Source organism: Solea senegalensis, linkage group LG18, assembly GCF_019176455.1.
Source record: "Solea senegalensis isolate Sse05_10M linkage group LG18, IFAPA_SoseM_1, whole genome shotgun sequence".
Taxonomy (NCBI): Eukaryota; Metazoa; Chordata; class Actinopteri; order Pleuronectiformes; family Soleidae; genus Solea; species Solea senegalensis.
In genome coordinates, this window is record NC_058041.1 from 6,980,122 (window position 1) to 6,992,740 (window position 12,619).

Below are 12,619 nucleotides of genomic sequence, written 5' to 3' on the forward strand. Positions count from 1 at the left end.
TCAGAAAACGATGACAACAGAGGTGAACACAACGCAGTACAGTACTTCATCACTGGTTACACTTTGTAAAATGCTCTTATGTCTTTAAATAAGCGTCCAAGAATGCCCTCCCTATGCTCTTTCCCGAGCCAGTGGTTCCACTCAATGAACCTTAAGTTCATCTTCAAGGCCTTCTCTGTCAGGTTCCCCCTGTACCTGTAGATGTCCTCCTTATAAGTCCGCCACGCCCGTTCAATGTGCTGCGTATGGGCACCAGTCCCAGGGTGGACAAAATACCTCTGGTGATTTACCTGGTAGTGTATGTAGCCGTCATGGGACAACCGGTTGTAGGAACGCCAGCAATCACTAATGATTTCACTTCCAGGTCTAACATATTTTCTAATGATTGGGAGCAATGTCCTCCTGGATCGAGTTTCAACCAGTTTTAAAACAGGGCGTCTACGGGACCGCCTGACTTCCATCATCCCAAAGACCCACGAGCGACGTCGCCAGGTCTTTCCAAATCGTCCAAGTCCATACTGAAAATAAACAAAATGTCATGCTTAAAGGCAGTCCAACTTAAATGCATCATTTGAGAATGTTAAAGTCGCAATCACTTTGGTGCTTGTTGATCAACCTCCATGATCATGTTAATACTGCCTGGCATATGACCAATTCATAGGGCTAGCTCAACACTTTTACTTTTTAATAAAAACATATATCTAGTAAGATTTTTCCATGTAGACGCCATTTGGCATAGGCATTTGGATCAGGGTTCCCACACCTACATCAATTTCAAGGACCTTTCAAGGACTTTCAAGGGCCTTTTCTCCAAATTCACTACCCCCGCATGGCATATTCTGAGACATAGATAAGGTAAAGGTAAGATGGAATGTACAATGGAATGTACATTACATTACATTACATGTCATTTAGCAGACGCTTTTATCCAAAGCGACTTACAAAAGTGCATTTAAATATTTGGGTACAAATAAGAGCTAGAAGTAAGTAAGAGCTTCAAGTAGAACAAACTATGAAGTGCTAGTCATAAGTGCGATGTACAAGTTTTTTTTTTTGTTGTTTGTTTTTTGTTGTACAATGAAATTGCGAGGATCAAGGCAGTATAGAAATTTTGTGGTCAGTGGTCAAAAAAACCTTCCAAGAAATCCCAGAATGCCCATAAAGTAAAGATCATCATCCAGGGACAACATTTTTTATTTTCATTAAAATAATTAATTTCCATCTCTAACACACACTCAGCACCTGCAAGTTGTTTTCCAGAAGAAAACACTAAAGACCAGGCTTGCACAAAAAACACTGTTGTTCGTTTCAGCAACTTTATGCAGTAATTAATGTTTTTTGACATGCTACCCAGGTTTTAGACAGTGGGTCCAAAAGTTATCTCCTAAATGTATATATATTTTATATTTCCTCACGACGTATTAATTTTGCAAGATCTCGTCCCACCCCTAAGTTGAACCTTTTATAGATTGTAGATGTTTTTGAGTGGACTATCCCTTTCATTTCTTTAAAATCTATTGTCCTTGTTTAAACAGCTACTGCACCGTACAACACAAAACAGAAATTGACATTTTATGAACAAAATATAAGCTTACCTTTCTTTTGTGTCTGAACTTGCTCTCATCTATCGCTACGAAAGCTCTTCTCCCTCCAATTCGCATTTCCCTTCTTCTCTCCAGTCGTCTGACTGCTGCACAGCAAATTTCACGTAGAAGTGTAGTCACCCTAGTCAGTGATTTGCTGCTCCCACATACTCCATCCTCTAGCATATCCACATGTCTTCTCCTCAAACCCTGTGACAAACTGACCCAAATAAAGAGGACAACTACATATTAGCAACAAGGATGGGAGAGTTTTGGAGTCAGGGAGGGGTAATTACAGTTTTATTGGTGCCTCAGATGTTGGGATGGATGAACATGTGTGATTTCTTGTATTTTTTGATTGACTATGCAATATGTGTGTATGCATTTGGCTATTTATATTAAAACACACTGTGTACATGTGGTATCTGCATGTACAGTATCAGGTCAGCCTGATTGGAATAGATTAAAGATAAAATGAAATTGACTAAGATGAAAAAAAAAAAACAATGTTGATTTAATCAGCTCTCACTGGGCTTTATTATTATGTAACAAAACACATGTATGCATCTTGAGAGAGAGCATAAGACATAAATGTTTAACTTGTCAAAATATGTAGTGTTACATCATGCCTACAAAGCCATTTAAATAGAAGTGAGAGGGAGAGACAGAGCAACCAACCTGTGCATAATTTTCATCCATGATGATAATGACATGTGAGACCGGGAGAATATTGAGCCATCTCTGATGGACCTTGTGATATTCCTGCCCCTGTGAAAGGATTTTCTGCAGCTCCTGTAACATAACATAAATGACCACAATTGAAACAAGACCCAGGCTTTTTGTGCTAAATTTTTTGCATTGTGTTGTTTTTTTAATTGTGTTGTACTTTTTTTTTGCTATTCTTTTGACTTGTGATATTTAGCAACTTTTTGGGTTAAGTCAGAAAGCAATCTAGAGCAGAGGCTTTCAAAGTGGGTATTTTGCAAAGATTTTGCAAAAAGGTCTAAACATTTTCCTAACCTTAACGGGACCAGTATACAGGGCCTCAAGTGCCAAAGAGGTTAACATGAATTGTTAAACTATATTTGCTGTACTATTCTTGCAGTCTTGTTAAAAAAGTATTCCAATCATTCCTTCAACATAGCAAGTATGCACTGTAAAGATAGTTAGAAGAAGTAACATACATTATGATTAACATTAGATTGTCAATATGGTCATTTTTAGGGGGGAAATACATGTAACTTGCCATTGACTTCAATGTATAATAATAATAACAATAATAGTAATAATAATAATAACAATAATATTAATAATACTAATAATAATGTGTGGCAATGATGCTCATCCCTTACCATCGATAGCCGTCCTTGGTCGTGTGCGTTCTTTTGAATTTCATTTTGTTGTTGCAAACAGGGCATCTTTTTTTCTTTGCCAATAGCCTCTCCTCCTGGAGCCATCCTATCAACTGTTTACGTCCTTGCGCTGTCCTCTCATGTAATCTTCTTATCAAAGTCATATTACGCTTTCCAGAGTAGTCTGTCTCAAACTGCACAGGCTAGCATCTCCGAGGAAATTGCGCTTTTCGCGGGCATTCAACGGAGCATACGTAATGACGCATGATACGTAGCACTCGGAATAACGCGAGGAGGCAGGGGGAGAAAAACTAGGATGCAAGTTGGAGTCGGACCACCACCCACGGATCTTCTGCAATACCTCCACCTTGGTAAGAAAGACATGCGACCCCCTTTTTCTCCATTCCCTTGAACTTGTTGGATAAATTGGACTTCTTAGAGTCTTGATTAACTTTGTGAGGAAGAGGGAGAAAGACAGCGAGTGAGAGAGAGAGAGAGAGAGAGAGAGAGAGAGAGATTACGCGCGCTCTGCACCGCGTGTAGCAAAGACAGACAGAAAGTGGAAGAGAGAGCCGATGGTTTTCTGGTTGAAGGTGAGAAAGACAGACTCCACTTTCACATAATATTCTCAGTACATGTCAGGTGTCGTGTGTTCACGTTTAACACCGGAATTTGTCTGATGCGTCACACACATGGTCGAACCGTGTGAGTCCATACATTTGTATATGCTCCATTTATATTGTCCTGAGCTGTCAGTCTGTCTTTAGCTTCCCTACGTTCATCAGCTGTCTGTATTCACACTAGTTTATTAGCTGCTACATTACAAGCCACATGATCAGTGAAGTATTGACATGAAATCAAATGTTCAGGTGATGTTACCTGAGGTAAAATCACCTGTAATGAGATTCAATTCTGTGAAATGTAAACAATATAATAGCATCAGCTGCATCACTTTGAGAACTACCGTGATAGAACCCTATTATTTATGTATATTATTATATACTAGAGATACATTAAGCCTATGACTTCTCAGAGAGATTTTTTTTATCATAGCTGAGAATTTTCTATTCATACAGAAGATATATTAAATACACACATGCATTGTGAACTAGATTGTCTATTTTCACTACTACTTATAAGTGGCGTTTTTTTGATGAAATTCTCTTGACAATGTTTACAAATGTTTTTTTACTTTCTGAAAAATGTTTCTTAATTTATTTTCTTTACCCCTTATAGTCATGCCGACCACACACAAAACCAAAAGAAAGCAGCACACCACACCAGAGGAGAACCCTGCAATGTTGTCTGACAATGGTGGTAAGATAAACCATTTTAAGTTTTCACCATAGCCAGTCTTAACCATAAACTAACGGCTTTTTATTCAATCTTTGTTGTACATACAGTGGTCTTGCATGGGGCCAGGCTGTCAGGAACTCTATTCTTAAAGACGAGCTAAACCCCCTAAATGATTTTTATCTTAATTTTAGTTCACATACTTGGGTATTCAGGGACCTACAAAGCTTAGAAGTGTAAATGAAATAGAATAGCTTATGACTGAACACAAATTTGGGAGTGAACACGGTGAAATAATATGATAATTTTAACATAATAAGTATTTAATATGTCTTTTTGCACTTTTTGTAGTTGAAGAGAGTCAACAAAATGCTCCAACAAAAGCACCAACAAAGGCACCTACCATGGCAAAGTTAAAGGATGACTTTCAAAAATTAAAAGGGGAGAACCAGCTACTGAAGGAAGAAATCCGTCTCTTGAAAGAGGAGAACCGATTGCTAAAAGAGCAGCGTGACTTCAACCGAGAGAAGGCTGTCCACACAGAGGTCGGCCACACAACATCAAAAGGTATCTATACTGTTCCCCCAAAAACCAACATGGTAGGCTGTAAATACAATCTAAAGGAGTCTTGATTAGTTAAAGGAATATCCAGCAATTGTTTCGTGTTAAAATAAGTTTTAAATGGCTCTATATTCTGACAGCAATCACTGAAAGAGTGTTTAGTCAGTGACTTGAAATCCCCAAACCCCCGCTGTCTGCTGTCTCTCTGGATGCAGGGCTGATGTATTTCTGCAACTGCAACCATTGTGGAACCAAGGTTGCCCACAATTTTTTTTTAGAATTACCTACGACCACTACAACAAAATCAGAAAAATATTTATTTTGATTATGGTGGGGTGACGTGATGTCACATTTTTAAGTACTGTACCCCAGCCCCCCTTATCTGTTTTCCCTGATTTTGTGATGCTGCTGTTCTTTTCATGTTATAAATGAAAATAATAATGATAATAAAGAGAACTCATACTCAAACTCATAGATTTGGTAACTTCTAACATTTTATTTTTCTAAATTTAAGGGCAACGCAAAATGAGGAATGGGGTTTCCTCTGACTCTTCTGACTCAGATGACCCCTATGAGGATCGGAAGAGGAAGTGTAAGAAGAAACACAAAAAACATGGGTCTTCAGACTCCTCTGATGATGACTGGAAGAAGAGCAAATCCAAAAAATCCTCATCATTTGGAAAGAGAGGTAACCCATCATCTGGAAAAAGATGGCTCACATTTCTGTTACTTCTGGAACAACGCACACACAAACAGCACTGTTGTTTACATTACAAGTCAGCAATATTATGCACCATTTATTCATTTATTTTTATTTTTTTTAAATGCCCCCACAATTGGGTAAATGCACCCCATTTTATACATTGAAGTGAAAAGTTTAATTTGTTATATTTATTTTGATTACATTACATTGAAGCTAGATGACCTGGTAGCTAATGGCTTTTTGCATAGACTCCTGTCTCATGGTCCTAGCAAGGTCTACGGAAGATGTTCATGTTTGTGGAAGCATCTTTTATTGTGACACTGCAGTCACATTTCCATCATAATTTCAGTGTAGCGTGCTCATGTATTGATTTTTTTTTTGATGTGGCATAATGCTAAGGTAACTCTCTCCCCTCAACCCAAACACAATCTTATAGGCTATATTTACCAGAGTCAAGGCTGGCCTTATTACGAAACAGCTCTTTAGACAGTATCCACAACTGTATCAATTTAAACATGGAGTGAAGAAGAGGAGTGCACTGCAGACACAAGATGACTGGTTTAACCCCTGATCTTCATGTCATGTCAGGATTATAAATAGATTTGGAATTATTACACAGTGTTAATCTGTATTTTCTTTTGATGATCTGTTTTGTAGTTCTGAGCCCAGAGGATGTTGTCCACCGCTACAAAGTGGTCCTAAAAGTCTTCAGGCGAAACCGCAGCATGACCAACACCTGTGAAGAACTCGGAGTGGACAGGAATACCATTGCAGGGACTGCGGTCATTGCAGATGTCATGATAGCCACAGAGGGCGCAGACTTTGGGGAGATGCCCCTCTTTAAAGAAAAACAGACTTTAGCGAACTACGCAAAATTATGCAAGGCATTTGTAGATGCCAATAAACCCCTGCAGGAAAAAATTGAAAAAATGAGGAAGGCCACAGAGTTGCTCCCTATCAAATACAAAATGCCAAAGTGAGGGATCAAGCTCTAAAATGCAGTACTTTCAATGTCATTAAAAAAATTGCATTTATTTGAATGTATTACTGCACTGTCTTTTTGTTTTATCTGGTGGGGATTCAGCCAAATTTCTTGTATTTCTTTCTTTGCCCCTAGAGTTTGATATCGTTCAATAACCGCTGACTAGCCACTCACTGCCATTTCCACTAGGGTGTTGTCAGCCTTACTCGTTTTATTTTGTAGTAGGCGTTGTCAGTTTGCACTTTGGATCAGCAAAGTTTTATTTTGTTACGATTATTTCTACCTCTTCTGACCGGACACTTTTTTGTTGTTAAATTACATGCCCTACTTGTTTTGAAATATAAGTACACTTGAAAGCTATGCCACTGTTTTACACTTTAAGAGTATTGAAGTTCCTCTCTTCAAGTTCACTGTTTTGCAGATTGAGAGGATTAAAGTTAGTCTCTTTGACAGTTCACCTGTTTTTGCGTATTTGTCACAGGTTGTGTGAAGGAATGTAACAAAATGCATTGTATCTTTATGTAAAGGAAAGTACATGGTAATATCATTGAAACAAACCACGCTTCCTTTTACAGTACAATTCCACTTTTCTTACAGGGTAACTACTCTGTAAAACTCTAATATCACCCCAATATTTACCTGATAATTATCAGGGAAATATATGAGTTTTTGCCAGTTACCATGTTCAAAACTACACACCCTGATGGGTGGTAGAGGATTATAATCTACAGTTACCAGGAGGGTACATGGTAATACCATGGAAACAAACCACGCTTCCTTTTACAGTACAGTTCCACCTTCCTTACGGGATAACTACTCTGTAAAACTCCAATATCACCCCAATATTTACCTGATAATTATCAGGGAAATATGGGAGTTTTTGCCAGGTACCATGTTCAAAACTGCACACCCTGATGGGCGGTAGAGGATTATAATCTACAGTTACCAGGAAAGTACATGGTAATACCATGGAAACAAACCACGCTTCCTTTTACAGTACAGTTCCACCTTCCTTACAGGGTAATTCACAAGGTTTTACCTGATAATGTTTTGGAATGTACATGTTACACATTTGTAATTACTGGGTAAATACCAGTTAATATCAGCATAAATACATAGGGGTTATTGGGTAAATTGTAACTACTGGGTAATTAGAAAGTAATTACTTAGTAAATAGTTGCAAGTTATCAGGTTAATTCTGGGTAATTACCAGGTAAATACCAGAGTCATTACTACCCTCACTGTCACCACACAGGTTCATTGGTAATACATAATCAATAATAATATCATAATTCCTGGAGAAATACATGGTAGTTTGCAGTATATATCTAGTAAATACTAGGTAACTAGTTGGTATTTACCAGGTAATTATCAGATAACTACAGGTAAATATGTGATCATTTTTGAGTAAATACCTGGTAATTACCAGGTAAATACCAGGTAAGTTATTATCACCCTAACAAAGTCACATATAGACAGATTCAGCGGGTTTATAGTCTACAATATGCAATTGCAGGATATCTACCAGGTAATTTTTGGGTAAATACGTGGTAGTTGTCGGGAAAATACCAGGTAACTTGTTGGTATTTACCAGATAAATATCAGGTAAATATTTTTAACTATGGGTTTAAAATCTACAATATACATCTAAATATACATATATATCTACCAGGTAATTATTGGGTAAATGCCTGGTCGTAGTCAGAAAAATATCTTGTAAATACTGGGTAATTACCTGGTAAGTACTTGGTAATTACAATGTAATTACATTTAATTACACTGTTATTACTTAGTAAATACATCTTATTACCAGGTACTTACCTGGTAATTACCGGACCGTAAAAGGAAGGGTTACCAAAATATGGCTGAATGATTTAGGGAAAGTATCTACTTGTGATTTCTCTGTCAGATATTGCAATTTGAGTTGCAGTGTAATTTCGTTTTTGAGTCAAGCTTCACTTCAATATCCGTGGCTCGTTCTCAAACACAGTGAAACTTTACCAGAAAACATACCATCAAAAGATAATCTAAAGCAAGGATGGAAACTAAGCTATGAATTGTTTCCATCATTTATGTACTTTTTTTTTTGAACCCAAAAACATTGGTATAAAGGTTCCAAAATGCTCACTGTGTTAAACAAGTCATTATTACAATAAGAAAAAAAAGTACTCATGAGGAATATCATAAAACATGCTTCTGGCTTCATGGTATTTTTGCGTTTTAAGATATATGCGTAAAGTTTGTCATAGGAAAACAACAGTGTGCAGTTTATACCTGCAACTCTTTTCTTAGGAGCCACCAAATCACAGTGTTCCACATGCATTAGGTCCTTCAGCCGGCTGCATAAACCTCCCAGTGATGCTTTTATCTTTGCCATAAAAAATGCCATAGTATGTATCCTTCAGTACAGTGTGATTACAACTAGAGAGAGAAAAGGAGCTACAGATAGTATATTCAGGGGTGAAAAGTGATGGCTGTTGTGACAAGACCTGCCACCGGAGGCAGCAGAGCACAGCAACAGAAGTACTAGGAGCCATTGCTCAGCAGGAATGGCTGAGTGGTATCAATATTTACTAACACACATCATCTGTCTCTCATTCACATGGCCATTTACAAGCAAACGCACACACACACACACACATACATTTGTGTGTAAACTATTTCCTGAGCTCTTTACTTTACTTTATTGAGGGCTTTCAGATGGCTTCATTAGTAATCCCCTCCTCAAAGCTGATACCGATCAATAACGGGCCCTGCTGCAGAGGGGACCAAAATGAGCGTCGCACCCTCCAGTGATAACAATGGAGATGTTTGCTGCCTGTAATTGCATTTCCAGCGCTACAGCTGAAAGGGCCCGTCAGCTGTAAGTAGACCATATTTACACAACAAATTACCCCAGAGAGAGGGCGGGCGAGGGGAGGAGAGATTTGTACACACTCGCAATGCACTGGACAGGTAGAGGAGGAGATTATGGTTGTTGGGGGCCATTTTGTGAATGAGAACAAAGTCTGCTGTCGCTATATTGTGAAAGACGGGTTGCAGGTGCTGCATCAAGAATCTTTGAATCTTGGAACCTGGTCTCGATCTACAGCTGTTATTAATACTTAATAGATAAAAATATGAAATATTTTCTCTGTACTCAGAGAGTACTATTTTTGCTTTTGTAGCAGCTGTTCAAAAATGATTTGTCTCGTCCAATTTCACTAATTTCCCTTGTTGCCATCTTTCTGAGCTGGAAGGAAATCACAGTTACTGTCTTGGATATGAGTAGACTTATCATCAGTGATTTAGAACATTCCTGCTAATTTGAGGATACAATTCTTTGATTGAAAATCATTCGACATACCTCACTCATTTTCATCTCGATCCCACATATTCACCAACAAAAACTGATATTTTGACCCAGTGTGTTTAGTGAGAAACACACACACTCCTCTTTAACGCCATTTGTCAGTGACAGGCAAATTGAAGTCATTTCATCAGGAGGTACATCCAACTCTCCTTCACACCAGTGTGCTTCAAATTCCATCACGCGTCACAGTTTGATTGCAAAAATCATTTTCTATAAATCGTGTTTGTTCAATACCCAGCTGTCCAATTACTCAAATCAGTTAAAGGTACAAATGTGTTTCGCAGTCGGCGCTGGAGTTGTCTCACCTACCTGGACAAACGAGAGAGGCTTAAATCAACCAATCAATTATTGTTAGTTTTAATATAAGGAAAATGTAATTGTAATTGGCCAATCACAAGAGAGTGGGAATGACAGAAACTGCTCGACTGAGAGAAGTAGACTTGAGAAACTATGATGTCACCATGACTATGACTAAGACCATTTAACCCCTTCTTTAAAACAGGGAAATGAATTACAAGCTCAAAGCTGACTAAAGCCTAACTCACACCAGAGGATAATTGGCCATATTTCGGTCCCGATCGGGCCCTTCCGACAATCGTGGAATAAAAAGATTATGTGTCATTGGACGCATCAGAGAATCGCAACTATTAAACACGTTTGATATTTACGAATGAATAGCGATTGAGGGCGCGAGCAGAGAACGAGTTGAGATCCGTAACTTGTTCAAGCCAAGTTGTTTCCGTCTTCTCAGCACAAAACATCGTGCACACACAACGGCTATTCACTGACAACGCCGACAGTCCGATTCCACGTCTGTTTATATTCTGAAGTCACGTTAAATATCACAAGTGATCCCAAATCCCTGGACTAGCTGATTTGAAGTCGGATATGAAAATGCTCTAGTGTGGCAAAGACTTTAAAGGGGAACTAAATCCCCTCTTCTGAGGATGACAAAATTTGAATGCAATAGCTGGTGTTTGACCAGAGAGAAGCAGTAGGTTTGCTGATTTCAATACTTTACACCAAACTGTGAAGATGTGCACCTGGATAAGCAAATACCATTACAAGATACCCATATATTCTAGGTGAACAAAAGTGGTATAGAGGTTTAGTGACACTTTAAGTTTGAAGATGGATCAGAAAAAACTTCCCTTAAATCTTCCTCTAACAAAACATGAGCACATCCTGATTTGTACTTCCTTAGTTTTTGGACATTGGAAGTTCACTCATTGAACGATTTAAACTCAAAATTATCTGGCTCTCAGTGAACAGCCATCACACAAAAATAAAGTTACTACAAATTCACATTTTAGTCGTGATAACACCAACAATAAAATGGCCTCTGATTTCAATACAGCAATGCCACCTTTTCTCTATCTGACAATCTTCTTATTTGTGAGGCTGTTTGCTGGCCATGACATGAGCCAGGCCATATGCACTGGCAGGGTTAGCACCATCTGCAGTGCAATGATAGCTGCTTCCATTAAATGTTTATGATGGCACTGGTGGGATTGTCCAAGAGTGTGAGGTGATGGACACTGTTCAGGCTTACGCCGACCTTGCAGATAAGAAAACCTGTAAGGAACAGTCAAAGTACAAAATGACTGCAGAATGAATGGTGTATTTTGATATTGGAGGACGGCAGGGGAGATAGGTCATGGATTTTGCTCGACAGAGGGTTTGAATATGTAAACATAAATCGAGCTGCACCGAGCTAAGTCTCGATGATTTTGAAAACATGCAACTAATTATAATTATTCTCTCCTCTGAAACACCGGGTGACTCGGTTGACTTGTTCGCTTGTCACCAGATTTGATTGACAGCTTTTGCACCAGCTTTTAAACAAGCCAAACAACTTAGGTGTGAAATCCCAATACTCACTCTTAACCCTAATGAGGAGCGGGCTGCAGTCACATCGCATTGTTTTGCAAATCCCAGTTGTGTCCAGTGAAACTCATAAAATCACACTTATTTTCTGATTGTACCGCATGTCAAGGGTAATTTTTAATTCACCATCTTGCCCAAGGACACTTAGTCATGGATGAGCCAAAGATCGAACCATCAACCTCCCGAGTGTCAATCAATGTGGCTAAACTTCGGGCTAGAGTAGGTAACTTGCAACTGAACCACCGATGTGTATTGTATTTGCTCTTTGGTTTTTATAACAGAGGTTATACTGAGTACGGCTCTAGTTCATCTTTTGAGCCATAATTTCAGTTTCAAAACAGCACCTGTGTTGTTTAAATAGGAAATGCACTTGCGAGTTGGTCTTTAATGAGGTGTGGTCAGGTGCCATGCTTAAGGCAGTGAGAAGCTATTTATTTTGGGCCAACAAAAACCTGGTAAGATCAGTGGTGCAGAAATTCACTGTTATTTTAGGGATGTTTTACACTCACAAGGTACTTTCACCACATTCTTTAGACCATGTGTGTAGATTTTTAAAATAACATGTGCCTTGTGTGTATGACGATACAGGAAGGGTTGTATTTGGTATTTATAACATGTGAGTGTGTGTGTGTGCATGCTCTCGTCCTCTGCCTCCTAGGGATGGACTGCAGCTCCACCAGACTTACAGGCAGCAGTTCACATCAGGCTACTCTTCATTCCCCCACTTCATTCCCCTTGTGTGATGTGCACAGCATCAGGAATCTACAGATCCATAAATAAAACCATAAAACAGCAGTTTTCCCTCCTGCTGCCATACTGCAACACTACAGAATACATACACTTTTCATTTCCCCCCTCTAAGACCTTGGTGAGTGGGAGCGAAGGAGAGAGGGAAGATATGAGAGG

General features: G+C 38.8%; 2 protein-coding genes across 2 annotated transcripts; one reads left to right on the forward strand and one right to left on the reverse strand.

The window, feature by feature from the left end:
- LOC122759618 lies at positions 1–2,464 on the reverse strand. The gene is made up of 3 exons (XM_044014568.1): positions 2,262–2,464; positions 1,596–1,803; positions 1–518 (listed from the first exon to the last, which is right to left on the reverse strand). The coding sequence occupies exons 1-3, from the start codon at positions 2,387–2,389 to the stop codon at positions 57–59; spliced, it is 798 nt and encodes a 265-aa protein (XP_043870503.1). The 5' UTR covers positions 2,390–2,464; the 3' UTR covers positions 1–56.
- A 536-nt stretch (positions 2,465–3,000) lies between these two features.
- Positions 3,001–6,926, forward strand: LOC122759500. The gene is made up of 5 exons (XM_044014415.1): positions 3,001–3,306; positions 4,172–4,252; positions 4,580–4,795; positions 5,304–5,477; positions 6,150–6,926. Exons 1-5 carry the CDS (start codon positions 3,252–3,254, stop codon positions 6,470–6,472), a joined length of 849 nt encoding a protein of 282 aa, XP_043870350.1. The 5' UTR covers positions 3,001–3,251; the 3' UTR covers positions 6,473–6,926.
- Positions 6,927–12,619: the final 5,693 nt, after the last annotated feature.

Excerpts from the sequence above, each read along its gene's own strand:
- LOC122759618 (XM_044014568.1), bottom strand. The coding sequence starts at position 2,389 with ATGTTATGTTACAGGAGCTGCAGAAAATCCTTTCACAGGGGCAGGAAT. Across the intron at positions 1,804-2,261 it reads TGGATGAAAATTATGCACAG|TTTGTCACAGGGTTTGAGGA; the intron begins GTTGGTTGCTCT and ends TATTTGGGTCAG. Across the intron at positions 519-1,595 it reads AGTTCAGACACAAAAGAAAG|TATGGACTTGGACGATTTGG; the intron begins GTAAGCTTATAT and ends GTTTATTTTCAG.
- LOC122759500 (XM_044014415.1), top strand. The coding sequence starts at position 3,252 with ATGCAAGTTGGAGTCGGACCACCACCCACGGATCTTCTGCAATACCTC. Across the intron at positions 4,253-4,579 it reads AATGTTGTCTGACAATGGTG|TTGAAGAGAGTCAACAAAAT; the intron begins GTAAGATAAACC and ends CACTTTTTGTAG. Across the intron at positions 4,796-5,303 it reads CGGCCACACAACATCAAAAG|GGCAACGCAAAATGAGGAAT; the intron begins GTATCTATACTG and ends TCTAAATTTAAG.